The 17,589-nt window shown below is 48.8% G+C and overlaps 1 protein-coding gene across 1 annotated transcript; it reads right to left on the bottom strand.

Annotated features, from left to right (window-relative positions):
* Nucleotides 1-7,540: 7,540 nt before the first annotated feature.
* OTX2 (orthodenticle homeobox 2) lies at nucleotides 7,541-16,588 on the bottom strand. Its single transcript, XM_032778047.2, has 4 exons — nucleotides 16,503-16,588; nucleotides 12,227-12,445; nucleotides 11,590-11,741; nucleotides 7,541-9,561 (listed from the first exon to the last, which is right to left on the bottom strand). Exons 2-4 carry the CDS (start codon nucleotides 12,321-12,323, stop codon nucleotides 8,941-8,943), a joined length of 870 nt encoding a protein of 289 aa, XP_032633938.1. The 5' UTR covers nucleotides 12,324-12,445; nucleotides 16,503-16,588; the 3' UTR covers nucleotides 7,541-8,940.
* Between the last annotated feature and the right edge of the window lie 1,001 nt (nucleotides 16,589-17,589).

Below are 17,589 nucleotides of genomic sequence, written 5' to 3'. Positions count from 1 at the left end.
TCGAATTTAGCGCTACTCCTCTCGTCTGGGAGGAGTTCCGAAATCGATTTAAGGAGCCGTTTAACTCGATATTAATGACGACGTCATGTGAACGGGTACAGCGTTAAATCGGTATATCGGCCATTAAACCGATTTAAAGTTGCAGTGTAGACCTGGCCTGGAACACACATGCCCTGGCTTCATTTCAGCTGGGAGGGTGATTACTGCCTGGGCTGGAAACCCACCCACGTTCCCTAGGGACTGCAACTGATGGGTGAGGCCAATAAGGGGCACGCTCAAGGCTGCTGCAGAGAGAAGCTTCCCACCTGCCTGAGTGTGTGTAGACATGCATATGTGGGCATGAAAGTGTGTTGTATGTTTCTGTATATGTGTGTCTATAGTGTATATGCATATGCATTGTGTGCATATATGTTTCTATCCACTTGTGTGTGTGTGTATATAGTATGTTTAGCATGTGTGTATACCTACTATGTGTTTAGATATGCGTGTATGGTGTGAATATACATAGTGTGTTTAGTATGTGTATATACATAGTGTGTGTATCTATGTAACACCAACCGCTAAATGCATGAGCCTCTATTGCATGAGCTAAAAATCACCTGGCTCTTAACTAAGGCTGTAGCAGACCCACTAATCTCTATGTGGTCTTGGTGCCACTAGTGGGGACAGAACACCCCACCCAAGAATTTTGTGGGTTACATATACATTGTGTGTGTGTGCGTGCGTGTGTGTGCGCAGTTTATGTACTGTGTGCATATAGATAGGGGGTTACATCTTTTTGCTTCTCTTAAACAATAAGCCCTTTGCAAGTTCCCAGCTGACCTCAGCGACTCTCTGCAGCCCGTGCAAGCCATGGCCAGGGAGCAGGAGCTGTTCGCTGGACCTGCAGGTGCAGGGCGTGGCTAGCACACAGGAGTGCCAGGCCGGCGCCGGGTGGCTGAAGGGGCAGGCCAGGATCTGCAATGCGGGGAAGCTGAAGAGAAAGGCCCCTGGGTGCGGGCTGGCACGGCCGGGGCACCCCGCAGCCTGCACCGGGCGGGAGGCGCTCGCCCCGCACTCCCGGGGAGCTGCGGGTCGAAAGTGACTCGAGTGTTGCTGATGGCCGGCTGGCATCAGCCAGGCGCAGCCCTTGGGGACCTGCACGCTCGCTAGGCACCTACAGAACCACACCTGCAGGCATCTAAAAACCTTGCTCTTTGTGGGGCTGTCTTGGGGAGAAAAGAAATGCCCGGACATTCTCCCAGCCAAACAGCACCCCAGCCTCCTACCCCCAAATCCACAGCGAAGGTGCTGTATTTCGAGCGGGTTTTTTTTCCTCTAATGAAAGGACCGCTCGAAACAGCGGAATTTCCCTGTTTTGCGGAAGACCCCAGCCTTGAGGAAAGGGGGGGGGGAGCCTTTATTCAGCAGCTGCGATGACTGATTTAAACCCCATCAACACTGGCAGTCGTTGGGTTGCTTTCGAGTCAACAGGTTGGTTGGTTTTTTAAGAACGAAGTGAATTTCAGGAGCACCAAAACAACAACAAAAAACCCTCATTTTTTGCATGGAATTAGATGCGTCTATTTAGTAAGAATAGATGTCTCCCAGCCAGCAAAGGTCGTACATTGGCATGACATAGTACTGACCTGGTTCTGTTTGGACTCCACTGAAATAGTGGTTCGTTTAGTATTCTTGGGGTGGGAGAGGTTTAGGATTTGGTGGGGTGTTTTTTAAATATTTTACCCATACCATATGGAGCAGATCTAAAACCGAATCTCCAGCCTCAGTAAATGGTACGATTAAGATTTATTTTCTTCTCGCAAACCATATGATGTTGTTTTCCAATCTGTTTAAATCAAGAACAGGAAAGTCCTCTCCGGATCGGCTTCTGGGAAGAATGTTTGTTTAGGAGCATCGCCCACTAAGAAGTATTTGGTGATAAGCTGATAATCAGGTAGCGGTGACCATCCCCAATACTTTAGACCTTGCTGCTTAGAGAATATTTGATCAGCCAGCACCTCCATTAGGAGCTGGTAATCCGCTATCGAGGCATTTCAGAGCCATTTGAATGTAAGGAGATTTTTTATTAATGGTTCATGAGCCTAAAAGTCAAAATTGACTCTCGGAGCAGATTTTAACAGTTTGTGGTATTATTTATTCTCTTTTTTTTTTTTTACTTCCCCCAACTTAAGTGATCTAAGAAACGTTAATCAGATCAGGAAGGGGCGAGACTAACAGTGCTGTTAACTGGTGTCGGATTGACATATTTCCTAGGACATTTTTGAGAATTCCCTATAGACCTATCGCTGTTGAAACCTTTTCTTGTCTTGTTAGACCCGGTATTATCAATAGCAAACTACACTCGCCCAAGAAAATATCGCTCCCCGGGTTGGAGTGGGTGGGTGCACAGCTGATCTCAGCTGGAAACGCCTCCCCGTTTGCTAAAGGTCCCCTCGCCAGAGTGAAGTGTGAAATCAACACGAGCCCCATCCTGACACGGTGCAGCGTGAAAAATAATTGTCAAATTCACACGCGCCTCGACCTTGCTCCTTTTGATTTAAAACGGTCAGGAGACGTTAGCACCAATTGGGTGACTGCGGGCGGCTCTTGTCGTTGTTACAATAACTTTCTAAAAGTTATGTTGCCGCGTTTAAAATAGAAGAAACTAAAGCTGGCTAGGAATGAAAGGGTTAAAATCCCCGGTGAGCTAAATGCGGTATTGATCTCGATTGGTAGTTGTTCAACGGCACAAGCGATGGGCTTCGGTGCCTCAGAAACGCTGAGTTAATTATTGGCCAGCTAGATTTGCTTGGAAGGTGGGAATCACCTGTTTTAAAACGTAGTCAAGGTGTGGCGGGAAGGGGCCGGCCCTGCATTCCTGAATGTAGAATGGTCGGTTTGTCCCACTCACCTCTGCATCTGAAGGGTGTTTGTTTTCTCGTTAAAACCTCCTGCACGCTATCCTCGGGAGCAGCTGAGGACCTGATACCACCCGGGTGGCTCTGGGTTTCCTCTGTGCTTTTCAGTCACGTCTGGACTGAAATGCAGGGTTAGCCATCCCGATTAGTTTCTGTTCGGTTCGCTCCTCGGTAACTCCGGAGCTGCCCCTTAGCTAAGTGTGTGTCTATACAAAAGCCTAGTCATGGGCCGTGCTTGTTGGAGGCGATGCACCGCAGTATGCCTCAAAACACCGGAGTCTTGTTACAGTTTCCTGTTCTAGCTCTAATTCTGGAGTGTCTTTGGTGTCTCAGAGACCAATCCAACCCACGCGTTCACACCGTTCCAGCTGAGGGACCCTGATCTGGCGCAGGCAAAACGCTTTGACTTCAGCAGAAGGGACCATTTCTTACAGCCTGAAATGGAGAGACCTGGTAATGTTAGGTGTGGGGTGGAGGACGATTCTTAGAGAGGGGGTTGGTGGGGACACGATTGTCCATCTGTTTCAGATATAGTGTTTTGAAAGCCCGGATGGTGAACTCTAGTTGTGTGTGGGCTTGCGGGGAGGGAGAAGGTACACAGGTAATGCTACTTGAAGACACTGCTTTGTGTGTGATCTGCGTATATCTCGGGGGGGGGGGTGTAATCAGAGTACAACTGCGCACACACACGTAAATATCATATGCTTTGAGAGCTGGCCACCGTCTCTGCAGAGAGGCTGTGGAAACAGAGCAGATCAGCGAGCAAAACAGGAAAGACTCGGACATTTTTAAAAAGATGTTTCTAAAACTGGTTCCAAAAGCAAAGTATAACGCTCCCTTTGCCGCCTGAACATGGCTGGGGTGGTGTCCGCTGCTGGAAGTCCCTTTCTAATGCCATTGCCGTAGCCCGTGATTAGTTCTGGGCCATCAAGGCGAGCTTGGCCCCTTTGGGTGACTCTAGACTGTGCAGCGCGCAGGAGGGAGCGGCCTGGAACATGAGTGCCCACCGGAGCAGCTCAATGGTGTGGGTGTATCCTGTGGGGTTTACCGCCTGCGCCTTTATTTCAATCGCTGGGTGTGCGCGCACAGCCCAGGACAACCACCATCTAGCTGCGCAAGGTCAAGGCTTCCTAGACCCTTTCCGGCAGCGCTGCGGCGCTGTTCAAGGGGGGAAAGCGACTCCTGCCTCTGCCCGCCCTGCTCTTGCACTGCGGTGACTGTCAGTGGCTCCCGGGTTTCGAGGGCAGGGGATGAATATTGAGAGCGCCGCCGCGCAAGCACTGCGCTCCTTTAATGGTCAGCTGCCTCTCCTCCTCCACACCCCTCAAAGCATGGCCGGTGGGGTGGGCGAGGCGTGACACTGGGGCAGCAGCGCCGGAAACAAGCCCGCTATGGAGGACAAGAGGAGAGGGGAGCTGGTGCCGTCCTCCCATTTTCATACAGCCGCAATCCCAAACAAGGCGCTCCGGGCAGGTCTTTGGGCTTAACCCGAGCTAGGTGGGAGGCCGGGAGGCAAGGTCTGCGCAGCTAGAGGAAGCGGTTTCTTTTGCACATCTGGCCGGCCCCAGCACGCGGGGAGCGGGGCGGGAGGAGGCTGCGAAAAGGACGGTTGGTAGCTTGGGTCTTTGCAACTGTGATGAAACGCTCCGGGATTCACTCCTCTTTCCCCAAGACGCCTCTGTGTGTAGACAGGGAGGAAGAACGGGCCTCGCCCTGCTCCCAGTGAAGCTGGTGGCAAAATCCCCACTGACTTCAGTGGGGGAGGAGGGTGGGGCCCATAACTCTTTTCAAACGCCCGTCAGTAACACAATCACAGTCTTTGCAAGCCCCCCATACAATCCCCCACCCCCGCATTCGCCCCTCCTGCAGGCTTCGGGGTGGTGGGAGCAAGCTCACCGCCTGCGGCTGCCTTTTGGCGCAGGTTTGAGGTTCGGAGGCAGCTGTTTGGTGGGGACCTTGCCGGGCCCAGAATCAGGCCGCACGGAGGGAGTTTGCCCCATTCATCGGGCTGCAAATTCCTTGTCTTCTCAGGGAACCGAAAACTTTGGGAAGCTGAGGCAGAAAGAGCAACGCTGCGTTTGGGGGAGCTCCAAGCGGTTTTAGTTTCCAGCCCAGACGGGGATGCTCCTGCGTCTTCTCAGAAGGACACAGACAAGCAGGCTACAGCGATGAGTAAATAATACCGACTTTTCTAAATAACTGTCCCCCCACGTAGCCTTGGAAACTGACAATGCGCCTCCGCAGTTGGGAGGGGGAGGGGGACTCTCGTCTTTTGTTTCAAATAGAAACAAACGATATTAAGCAACTGGAGGGGGCACAGATTGGAGAGGGGGCCAAGGGCTAATGCAGAGGCGTGGTGAAGATGAAGGAAAAGCCTTTTTGAATGTGGAAACTTCAAATCAACAGACACTGCTGGGAACTGCCCCGAGAGAAGCCCATTCAGACGGACTGAAAGTGCAGTTACTCGAGGAGTTTGCAGCTCTGACTGTCGCCCTATGAAGAGAATAGTCCTGCATAATCAGCGAAGGAACAGCAGAGCCATTGGAGTGAAATGCAGGAGGTCGATTTTTAAAAAAGATCTGTCCTGTCCTCTCAGGTTTTAACATTTGCCATTCCAGATCACAGAGCTTGAGTGAGGTTCTAACTTACATTTCCTTTTAGAAAAAAACATCTTCCTGGATACCTGAACCTCAAACCTCACCCTTTGGTTTAGACGTAACATAGATTTGGTTCACTGCGTCCAATTATTTTGTTCCGAATTTACTTTCCAACATGCAGTCTACAGGAAACGAATCGAACTTGAATGTCGATCGGCAAAAGCAGTTAAAAATGTGTTTTGATTTTTTTTTCCCTTTCTTTTCCCCTCAACCTCTCGAGTTTGCAGTTTGCCACTATAGAATCAAACGACTTTTCACCTAAATCTGCTTTAAAACAGGATGAATAAATAGACGGATTTGTTTAAATTGGGAGCTATCCCTAAACAAAATGAAAGCCCTGAAACTGCTTAGCATTTCTGATTAGGGGAAAACGGTCGCTAAATTATTTTATCAATTGAAAACTGGGGGTTGCTACCAAAATAAAAAAAAAAGTGTCCGTGGGGAAAGCAAAACACGGTAAAGAAACGGGGTTCTTTTAAAAAAAATCTCGTTTGAGAGCCTTATACTTCCCTACAAGGAAAATCATTTTCAGATAATATTTCCCTTAAATCCGTTTTTGCCATTGCTGGTTTAAACCAGATCAATGGAGAGAAACTTGAAGCATTTGCTTTTTTAACACGGGTAGGGAGGAGGAACAAGTCTGCAACCATTTCTGTATTTTCCTACAAGGGATATGGACTTATTGATAAAGTGTTCTGCTTTCTAGTGTGCTACACTTGTTAGGAAAATACTATAAGGATTATTAAGCACTAGTTCTCCCTGAACTTCATTTCAGTTGATAACCATTCATTCTTCCTCTATGTATTGCAAAATAGAAAAATAGCAAAAACCGGAATGAAAACTTCCATTCATTCGATGCTGACTGATTTGCTGAATATTTGCTTGTTTATTGTGAAAGGATAAGCTTGCCTTCTCATTCTAGGTCATACTGACACAGAAATAAATACATTAATCAGAAGTGAGTCATTTTACATGCATAAAATCTGTATAATTTATACCATCAAGTTAGACTGGGAGGAGGGGGAAGGCTGATGAAATGTAAGAGATTAGGTGAAGCAACAGGATAATATATGGAGAATTCCCAAAGACGACTCTTTTTTTCTTAACTACGATAGACTAGAATCAAGTGCAGATATCATCAGATCCTGTAAATCTGTCGATAAAGAGACTTCTGAGGGGTTTCCTTCAACAGACTTTTTTTAAAAGCCCCCAAAATGTTTTATTAGAAATATTTGAGCACAGGCTTCACCCAATCTGAGAAAATGACATAACAGGCTAAGCTTTGAAGTAGATGCATAATAAAAATATGAAACTGACTCGGCTTCCATTTGTTGAACCGTGGCTACCAAACAGAATATCATTTTAAATCCAGCTATGCTTGTGGCTAGCGGTGGGCCCACTGCACCATTTGCGCCTCTGCCTGTGTGTTGAGAGAGAGAAAAGCAGGTACCCTTTTTTTTTTTTAAAGGGACCAGTTTTCCCCAGCAGTTTCAAGAAAGAAGCAAAACTGACCAGGGCTCTTTGTACTCAGCTTTGGAAATTATAGCTTTAAAACTTTTCCCAAACTCCTTTGTTCAGATATCACTTCTGCCTCAATTGCTCTCAGGTTCCCTCCCCTGTTTACCTCAGAAAGTTCATAGTAGCAGGAGAAACAGCCCTTTAACCCAACAGGACATTTCTCGCTCCCTCTCCCCTAGGAATATGGACCTTGCTTACAAAGCCCTTTTCCACTCTGAAAATAGCCGATGATTTTTTTTTTTTCATTTTAGCTGAGCCAATCTTGACGTGGCCCACTGAACATTTTTAACACAAAATCAGCCCTTGTATTTTCTACTTGTACCAAAGGAAAAAACATCAGCCTGTGGGGGACTTAAACGCAGAGAGATTTTCCACTCCATGCATTTGATGAAGTGGGGTATAGCCCAGGAAAGCTTATGCCCAAAGAAATGTGTTAGTCTCCAAAGATGCCACAAGGACCGTTGTTTCTGCTGCTACAGACTAACAGGGCTACCTCCTTGAAACCAGAGCAAAGAGGCACTCTCCTTTCTGTATAGCAAAGTAATATTTGCATTTCCCTTGTAACCCCCAGCCCCTTTATTTCTGAAGTCCTTTGACATATGATGTCTTCAGGTACTTTCCCACTTTCCCTAACTCACCTTGTACAATAAAAGGGAAGACAACCATAAATTGTGCTAGAACCATTTTAATATAATTATACATATCTGCCAAATCCAGGGGGGAAAAAAGGGTTTATGCATATATATCTGTTTTCTCAATGAACATCTGCAAGCATAAACGACAATGAATTTCTCCGTGTAAATTCATCCCGGTCAGAGCAATCCTGTTTTATTTCTACTGCCGGCTTGGCCAGCAGTAAGTTACTACAGATGAGTTTAGTGTCCTCCTGTGGTTTTCTTCTCTCTCTTTCATTCAGAGACAGTTTGTTGTAAAAAGTTTCAGTACAGTTCACCTGTGGTGAGAGGCGATCTTTTTAGTTATTTGTTTTTGTTTTTTTAAAAAGATGATACTAGGTAACTCAGTTGCTCTGAATTTCACTTATAATTATAACCTATTTAGATCACAGCAGAACCCCTGCTGCGGAGGAGTTCACAGTTGCATACAATACAGGAGATCACAGTTTTGAAGTCTAGCACAGATTAAAAACCACAGATGTACCATTTATATAAGACACACACTGATTGTCTCTTAAAAACTACATATTGACTCCTTATGAACATTTCTTCTTCTTCTTTAAATAAAATAGTGCAGCTAGGACAATCAGTCACACAACCCACACAACCCTGAACCAAGGTCGGTCAGTGCCAACTAGCAAGTCGGGCATGAAACAGTTGAATGAGTTTGAGAGAGAGAGAAAGAGACGCTGTCCATTCCAAAGATTTTTACCCAAGGGTTGGCTAGCACACTGGAAACCTCTGTCTGAAGGATCTTTCCACACACACACACACACACACACAAAAGAAAGGAGAAGAAAAAAAAACACAACCAAACCTAGACTTTCTTTTTAAAACTGGCCCATAGGTGGAATGATCTGTCATTCCTTTCAAACAAAGAAACCCAACAGTTGGCTAAAACTATAGAGAACACAGGTAGGTCTGTCTGCTTCTGCTGAGTAGATGATCTGTCCTTTTAAGGCCTTCTTCCTTCATTTCTTCTTTATTCCTTTCCAGAGCTTTTGGGCAGGAGGTGAAACTAGGTATGATCACACCAACTGTCTCTTTTTTTATTATTCTTTTTTTTTTTCGTTTTTTTCTCTTTAATTTAACCAAGACCTGACTAAAACTGGAATGTTCAGCCCAGCATGTTGAATATTATTTATTTATTACGAATATTCATTCTCATCACAAAAGGAGTCCTACAGGGCTTCACAAAACCTGGAACTTCCACGACGATGTCTGGTCTTTATAATCCAAGCAGTCAGCATTGAAGTTTAGCTTCCAGGAGGCGGTTTGGTCCTTATAATCCAAGCAATCGGTGGTTGAGTTAAAGCCCAAGCTGGATGCTCCATAGCCCTGGGTGGAGAGGGAAGCTGGGGACTGGTTGAGGTGGCTGGTGACTGCATTGGTGCCCATAGGGCTGAGTGTGGCCCCTGGTCCAGGAAGCTGGTGGTGCATCGGGGTCAGATAAGATCCACAGTCCATCCCCCCGAAGTAGGAGGTTGAGCCAGCGTATCCTTGGCTGTAGCCTGAAGCCTGGGTGTAGGTCATGGGGTAGGATCGCTGCATGCAAGAAGAGGATGTGGACAGGGGGTCTGAGAGGGGGGAGATGGAAGCTGGGCTCCAGATGGACACGGGGGCACTGCTGCTGGAAATGGCTGGCACGGAGGTGCTGGACGGGGGGGTGAACTGCCCGTTGGTGCCGCTCTCCGAACTTACTTCGCGGGCCGGGGAGCTCTTCTTCTTGGCCGGCCTCACTTTGCTCTGGCCCCCGTTCTGCTGCTGCTGCTGCTGCTGGCGGCACTTGGCCCGGCGGTTTTTGAACCACACCTGGGAGAGGAGGCGAGAAAGAAGCCGCGGGTTAGTGGCTCTAATGACCCTGGCCAGGGGGTTATTCCAGCGGCGGCTGGGTTGAAAGGGGTCCGAAGCTCTGGGATCGGGAGGCAGAAGAAGTAGAAATGAGCAAATCAAGCCGTTTAATAAGAGCTTGGGGGTGGGGGAAATAACCCTCTCAATCTGCTCCGCCTGCCAGGCTCGGGCCCCCCAGGGCAGCCAGTTAATTGGAAACAAAGGAGCCTTACACCGGGTGCAAACAGGGAGACAAAGGGGGGGGGCGTGTTCGCAGGGGCGCTGCGTGTCCCCGAGGCAGGCGGCGGATTCTCCGCTCCCCGGATTCCGCCCGCGGCCCAGCTGCCCGGCCACCCCGGCGGCGCAGCAGTGACATGCAGAGCAGCGGTTTGAGTTGGGGATTATTCGCGCCGCGGGGAACCCAGGCCCCCGGGGGCTGCTGCCCACTGAGCCCAACAATCCACCGCCACTCGTGCCCTCTCGCCCCGGCCCTTTGCGCTAAGGGAGGTGCGGCCAGGCCCCCCAGGCACTGCTCGCTGCCAGTTAGGGGCTTGGCCCTGTTGTGCGGACAGTTTACTGGGGGAGGGGAGAAGTCGAAGGAGAAACGGGGCCTTTAACACGATAGCGCTGCTGGTTTTGCAAATGGCACCTTCGCTGTCCCTAGTTGCTTCTGTTGCCCGAATAGAGTTGACTGCACCGGGGGTTGCAGAGCCCCAAGATAAGTTGTTGGCTATTTAAGGATGTGTTGCCCTTTACTGCAATGGGGCTTTTGGCCCTATAGGTGCCCTGGGACCAGTGACACGGAGATGGCAGCACAGACTCTTTCACTCAGGTTTAGGTCCCGAGCCCGCAGCGGATCGCTCCTGGACCGGTGGAGTCAGTGGCAAAACAGGAGCAGCAGGAGTGGGACCCTGGACAGTTTCAAACACCTGGCTCTGCGGCTCTCCAATAAAAACCCTAAAACCAAGGTGGGGAGAGAGGGAGATACCCAGAAGACTGGGCTGATGAAACACCCTGAAAGTGGTTTGCACCGAACAAACGGTCGGAACTCAGTCCTTAATCAAGATTTGTGCCTGAGTAAGGACGGCATGACTAGAGCCTCCTCCCCCATTCTCTTCCCTAACCATCACTCCAGTCCCTCAATGAGTGTGAGCCCCAGCTTTCTGCTGCCCTTGGCTCAGTTGGAAACACTGCTACAGTCCATCCCCTCCACCACCCCCCCCACTGTAGCCTTCATCCACTGACGTCAAAACACCTCTGGCTTTGAATGGGTGCAGGAGGGGTCCCTTGTCTGGAGTCTAATGGCCTCCCAGACACTTGCTCTCCAATTAGTTGGCGGAGCAGGCGGAGGAAAGACCTTGCAGCTGTCCCCGTTGCCTATGGAGTCTCTGCAGCCTCCGTTAGTGGCTCTGGGAGCTGTTTCCAAGCGGCAGAGAGGCCCCGGGAGCAGAAGCTGGGCCGGGGTTTGAGTCTGTTTGTGACACCGCTCAGGCAGGGCGAAAATGGGGAATCGGACTCCCGGCTAAAGCCACTGACCTGCGCTTGGCGGGAGTAAGCCGCGGCCGGGTTTCCTCCCCGAGCTTCCAATGCACGTTCCCTGGGGCCTGCCCTGGTTCTCATCGCAGTTCAGTGGGAGCAAGGATCGGGTCCCTTCAGCAGCTTCCAGGGGAGCAAGGGTTGGCTGGGCCTCTGGGGCGTTTGTCCCCGAGCTGCCCCAGCTCTACAGACAGCAGCCAAGGAACTGAACTCTCCTGGCCCAGCGGCGGCTCCTGGCCAGAAAACCTGCCTCTGGCAATTGTGATCCATGGGGCGGGCTGCGGGGCAGAGTCGGCTTTGGATTCCAGGGGATGGAGGACTGGGGCTGGGGCAGGCTGGGTGGGGGGTGGGAGGCAGGACAGCCAGGGGGCGCTTGCAGGAGGAAGGCGGCTGCTGATGGAGGGTGTCTTGGGGCGCCAGGTCCGGGAAGCTCCCAGCGCTGCGGGTGCCTGGCCAGGGGGGATGGGTCCCTACCTGCACCCTGGACTCGGGCAGGTTGATTTTCAGAGCTACTTCCTCGCGCATGAAGATGTCCGGGTAGCGGGTCTTGGCGAACAGCGCCTCCAGCACGTCCAGCTGCGCCCGGGTGAAGGTGGTGCGCTCCCGCCGCTGCTTCCGAGGGGTCGCTGCGAAGAGCAGCCGGAGGCCCTTAGTGGGATTCAGCAGCAGCCCCTCAGCCCGGCCGGCACCGCGCAGACCCCTCCCAGCAATACTCCGCGCAGCGCCCCCCAGGGACAGCAACCCCCCCTCCCGGCAACAGCAGCACCCCGAGCCCCTCATGGCAGGGACCCCCACCCAGCCCCAAGCACCAGCTGGGAAAGTTAACGCAGCGGGGGAAGGCGCAGGGGCGCATTTCCCAGGGACGGAGCCAGAGCGCCCTGCGCCCCTGCCCCAAGCTACCCACCTCTCCCTTCCGGAACAGCTCTCTCTGGGCAGGAGGCAGGGCGTTCTCGGCTGCCCTGACCCGGGCCCAGAGCCTCAGGCTGGGGCCATGAAGTGTACCCACGGCCGGGGGCCGAGGCAAGCCCTGCTCTCCAGGGGCCTGAGTCAGTCCCCAGAGCAGCGGAGTCCTTTATTCTCTCGGCAGCAGAGGCCGGGGCACGCCGCTTACCCGGGTATCCCACGGAAGGATGGAGCAAGTCCATGCCCGAGGTTGTCAGACTCAGCCCGTTGACTGCGTAAGGTGGTTGCTTGAGATAAGACATCATGCTAAAGTTGTGCTGGGAAGGGGGTTGGCCCAAAATCCAGGGAAGGGGGAAAGGCCCGGAAGGTCTCGATTCCCTCGGGCGCAGAGATTCGGGGTCCCGGCGGGCTGGCTGAAATCAGGTGGCTACAAAGTGAAATTAAAAAAAAACAGGAAGGGTTGGTTAACCGAGCTGTCTGGAATCGATCTTTTATCTCCGCTGGTTTGTTTGAGTGTGACTTTCCGCAGGCAACCCCTCGGCTCTGAGACACCGAGCCCCCCGGCTGCAGTTTGGACTGGAGGATACTGAGTAGATAAATGCATTTAAAAAAAAAAGTGACACCTCGTCCAGTAATTACAACCCGCCTCGCAGGAGCACCCCTGCCTCATGCCTTCAAATGCACACATTGTGTTGCTACCTTGGGCATCTGCATAGGATTCGTCGGCTGGCACTAGCTAATTGTCTCAAACAAAACTTGATTGGGGCCATTTGCAGACACAAAGACCTCCCTGGCTAAATAAATAAAGCTGATAACAAAGCCCATTGGCGAGAAACAAAGAAACAGTTCAAGGAACCCATCTCTCCCTTGGTCTGGTGCAGGGCTTTTTAATTACCCCACATTCAACTGCTACGAACCCCAAAATGCTGGTGCATTTAAGATCTGAGATGCTACCTGGGAAAGAGGCAAACTTTTCTGTCCCACCACGATCATTCCACGTTTGAAGTGATTTCTGTCAGCCATTTTTCACCTAATTAGTACTTCAGGTAATTAAATTTAGCGGTAAGTAAGAGATTTATTAGGCTTTCAGAAACTCTTGCTCATGGCGCTAACGCTAAACAAACAAGCATTTAACTTGCGAACAGAAACTATCACCTGGCTAAACTTGCTTCCAAATTTCCCCTGGTAGTAAAAGAGTCACACTGACAATCAGCAGCATTTTCTTTCCGTTACAAGACTGTTTACAGGAAGCTGCACGTTGCCATGCAATCCACTCTTGCATTTGGCCTCTATGCAGCTTCGTGGGCTTAAACATAGAGGTGATGCTAGAAGCAGGGTCAGCCTTTAACTTTCCAGCCACGAATTGCCTTTGGGTGTTGTGTCCCTAGCCCTTCTGACACCTATTTGGAATGGCAGCCGCCTTCCCCCAAAAAACTATTTACTTTTTTATCCTGCTTTGGGATTCCAAAGTGTGACATTAACACATCCTGACAATCCAGCCGCATTTCTTTAATAAAAGCTCTTGGACAGGGCTAAGGACTTTGCAACTTTGAGAAAGCTACATTTTTCCCTCAAAATGGCGGACAAGGGGTAAGGGATTTCCAAGTGTACTAGTCTCTAGAAGATTTGGATAGTGATATTTAGCCTGGCTAGCTTCCTGCTCAACCAGCTATTTTAATGAACTCCTTAATAGGGGAGTTAATTTATTTTTCGCATAACAAAAACATGTCTCCTTTAATTCAAAGTTAATGCACAACAAAAAAAGAGTGAACGTTTGAGACATTTCAGGGTTCCCCCCCAATATTCAAAGGTAGCTATTTCATGAAATAAATACATCTCATGCAGTTATAAACAAAGCCACCTGCCTCTATTTCAGTTCTTGTGTAACCGCAAATCCCAGGCTAAGGAAGGTTTTTAATTAGTATTTTACTCGGTTTTTTTTACTTTCCTGAATTGCATTAATTAATTAATACATTCAGATACTTCTTATTGTATTTCTTCTTGAACCTAATTGTAAATAATTTGCAAATCCTTCTTCTATTAGGGAGAAAAATAGGATATGAAGGTATTTGTTTTCAAAATAATATTGTGTGTGCATATGTGTGTGTGTGTGTGAGACATATACATGTATAATACACACACATTGTTCATTCACGCATCTGCTTCACAAAAATCTCTATGGAAGAATTTAAGTTTAAATTTTTAAAATTCTCAGAACAAAAAAAAATTCCCTCTTATTTGTATTGTTTTGATGTTTGCCCACATGCAACTTTTAGAGGAGCCATCCCCAGGCCCAGTTTCCTACTGAAATAGGATTAAAAGCTTCCATCATTGTTGTCAAACTTTTTTCAAGTGAATTCGTTCTAGCCTTTGTGGGAGAGATTTTCTATCCTTTTTTTTTTAAGTGCAGAAAAACTGCATCACTTTGAAAGTGGAGGGATACACTATAAACCCGAGGCGCTTACAAAACACACTTGCCTGCAAACCCGGAAATACAATGAAAACTTTGGTTTACGTCCTACCTGCTCAGTAGCGAAGCCCCTTGCATGCGGGTTGGCTGATCTGACCTGCTTCGTAGCAGGCTCGCAGTTTTATATCTAACGGCTATTCTGCGCAATCTGTCACCTTTTTCTCTCTCCCAAAGATCCAATCCACCAGTTGCTCTGCCCTCGCTCAATAATAATTACCCCGTCCAAGAATTAATTATAATAAATGTTTTCTTGATAAACTAACGAGATAATCCGAGTGGCACACGGTCCCTAATTACGGGCCGCCAGCCCCAGCTCTGCAGATCATGTGCGCCGATTAATTTTCTGCCTGATGGCAATGAAACAAAACGTATATAGACTGACACACTGTTTATCAAAACAAGAAGCCCGATGTTTGGCCTTTTAAGAACTGCAGGGAAAGTTTTAGGCCTCGGGGAATCCACTAGGCTTTGGCTAAGCTTGAGGGGATCATTTAAAGGATGAAAACCGAGAGAATCCCCTTTTTGTGCATAGTCACTTTCTGGTTTTAATATATATATATTGTGACAATCTCTCTCCCTCCCTTTTAACAGGAAGGGAACTTTTTTGTATTCCAAAGTTAGCAGTGGGTTAAGAAGGCTGATCAAATTGTGCTCTTCATTCGGCCTGACCAGGATAGCTAAAATCATCCCGAAATCTCACAATTCTCCTTAAAAAAATTAAATAAAAGGTTTTAAAAACCCAGCCCTTCATTGCTATGTAATAAAGCCGTTAAAACCAGGAACGGACTGACCAACCGTATTATATTAACTCCCCCGCCCCAAATCCTGCCAGGCTCAGGCTTTTTAAAAACATTTGATTTGATTTGCACCTTAAGGTCGCCATGAATGTAAACACACGTAGACCCAAACGCATGACGAAGGAAGAGATTATCACTGGGGAGAAACTTGCCCTGGGCTTCCCTTCTTCCACTACAGGGGGACAAGTTGAAAGCGATGTATGTATATTAGCTCCAGTTTAGCGAATAAAGGTGCTTTCGAAGAAGGAAAGTGTCTGCCACCTAAACACGCCGGAGTCCTGTGTATAAAGCAAACGGCTCCTCTTAAAGCACCTTCTCAAAGAAGCTGCGAACCATTCGTCTCCTATTTAGAAATCGATCCAATTCCTGCCAGTCATTTAAAACAGCAGATAGAAGCAGCTTCCTATTTATTTATTTATTCTCCCCACCCCAAGATGCTTTAAAGAGTCGCCCCCCATCCACTTTTTTTTTTAATCTAACCCTTTTCTTGCGGCCTCGAGTCCTTTCTGGTCAAAGCCATGTTTGCAAAATGACTTTTCCATCGATCGGGAGTCTTAGGCGGAAATCTGTTTATCAATAACTGCCGAGGCGAGGGGATTTAATTCCAATTATTTTTTTTTTATTTTAAAAGTCTATGTGCCGCCAGAGAGCGGCTCGAGTCAAGAGGATCAGGCCAATAACCACAACAATAAGGGTTGTTTGGTTCCCACCCACCCCAATGGAAAAGCTCGATCTTGTGGAGGAGAGTCCCACAGACAACAGCATCAAGGAAGGGAAGGGGGAAAATCGAGGGGCTGTATCTATCCGCCTCCTCAATTAGCGTCTGGTCCCTGCACTTTCATTCCGAGGAAAGACTCGACCTTTCGAGGAAAGGAAAATGAATTCAATTGGGGGTGAGCCAATTTCTAAACACTCTACTCTCCCCGACCCGCCCGGGCAGCGAAAAGATGACCGAGCTAAATCAAAACAACAATGGGACACGTTTCCTTCCCAAAATGCTATCTAAGGAGAGTCGTGATGCTGTGGGTGACCGCCCGGTGCAAAGAGAAATCCGCCCTGACCCGTTCCCCAAAAAAGCAAGCAGGCATTTTATTGTCAACTCTCCGGATACAGCAGCTCAGGTTCACAGCGAGATTCGGGGGGGTACAGCAGAGTCACATCTACATGCGCCGAAAAAAACCCAATTCTTTAAAAAAAGCAAAACCCTTTTCACTTACCTTGAAGCGTCCAGGGAGGCGTGTGCCCGGGGCAGGGCAAAAAACGGAGCAAATTATCCTGGCCCAATTCAAACCCAAAAGTTCGCCTACAAAAGAAATCACAAAGCAGCGGGTTAGCAATCTTGCATTTGGGCTCCACCTGGCCCAAGAAGTCAACGAAAAAGGGGCGAGCGAGGGGCCAGGGTGCGGATTCGATACCTACAAAAATCGGCCCTTGCAGGATCTGGCCAAGCGATTTGCTTTTTAATAACAGTGGCGAGTGAGTTGGAGCTGAGGTCTCTACCTCTCTCAGGGAGCTTTGCTGAGAAAGCGCCGCTCTGGCAACTTTTTGACGCAAACTCTCCAACCAATGGCAGGCAGAGAATGATTGACACATCTAAGCCAGGGGGGAAATGATAAAAACACACAACAGGGGGAGGAAAACAGGCCACTGCTGCACCGGGGGGACAATCGGGCAACAAATAACAGCGACCAAAAATGACACCAGAATATACATAAAAGAAACGATGCTCGCTTTAAAAATATACATCCCGGGCTGGGGCATATGAACTAATTGTACAATTAAGCTGATGGACAGCAAAGATCACGTTACCCTATTGCTGGGGAGAGGAGGAAGATATAACACATACACACACAATACACACTCTCTCTCACACACACACACAAATGAGGATATTAAAATATAAGAGTAAACATTATGGGAAAGGGGGGAAAAGTGGATAAAAACAGAGGGATACAAAGCACAAGCTGCCAAGAATCTCTTGGATGAAAAGCAAACCGCCTGTCCAAGACGAAGACGCTGAGGTCTCAAAGAAAGTGAAACTGAGCCAGAGAAAGCGCCGGCACAAACTATTTCAGGGGGCCACCCCCTCCCCACCTGCCTTACCAGACACACCAATGTTTAGCAGATCTGAGCTAGGACAGGGGCAGATAGAAAACGGGCTCCCACTGCCCCTCCGCTAGATTTCCAGTTTAGGATCCAATGGATTGCTCCAAGAATAGATCATCCAGGGGGCATGGGGTAGCCAGCGCAAAGGAGCCCTCAGCTACCCCCGGGTGTGTGTGTGTGTGTGTAGCATACAGATCT

The sequence above is a fragment of the Chelonoidis abingdonii genome, chromosome 4, assembly GCF_003597395.2.
Source record: "Chelonoidis abingdonii isolate Lonesome George chromosome 4, CheloAbing_2.0, whole genome shotgun sequence".
Lineage (NCBI taxonomy): Eukaryota > Metazoa > Chordata > Testudines > Testudinidae > Chelonoidis > Chelonoidis abingdonii.
The sequence above is the reverse complement of the archived record's forward strand: the minus strand, read 5'-3'. Positions and strand labels throughout refer to the sequence as shown.

What these genes read in the sequence shown, in the direction of transcription:
- OTX2 (XM_032778047.2), bottom strand. Translation starts at nt 12,323, where the DNA reads ATGATGTCTTATCTCAAGCAACCACCTTACGCAGTCAACGGGCTGAGT. An exon ending in TCCTTCCGTGGGATACCCGG is followed by an intron (nt 11,742 to 12,226) that starts GTAAGCGGCGTG and finishes TGCTCTTCGCAG; the next exon opens with CGACCCCTCGGAAGCAGCGG. An exon ending in TGCCCGAGTCCAGGGTGCAG is followed by an intron (nt 9,562 to 11,589) that starts GTAGGGACCCAT and finishes CTCCTCTCCCAG; the next exon opens with GTGTGGTTCAAAAACCGCCG.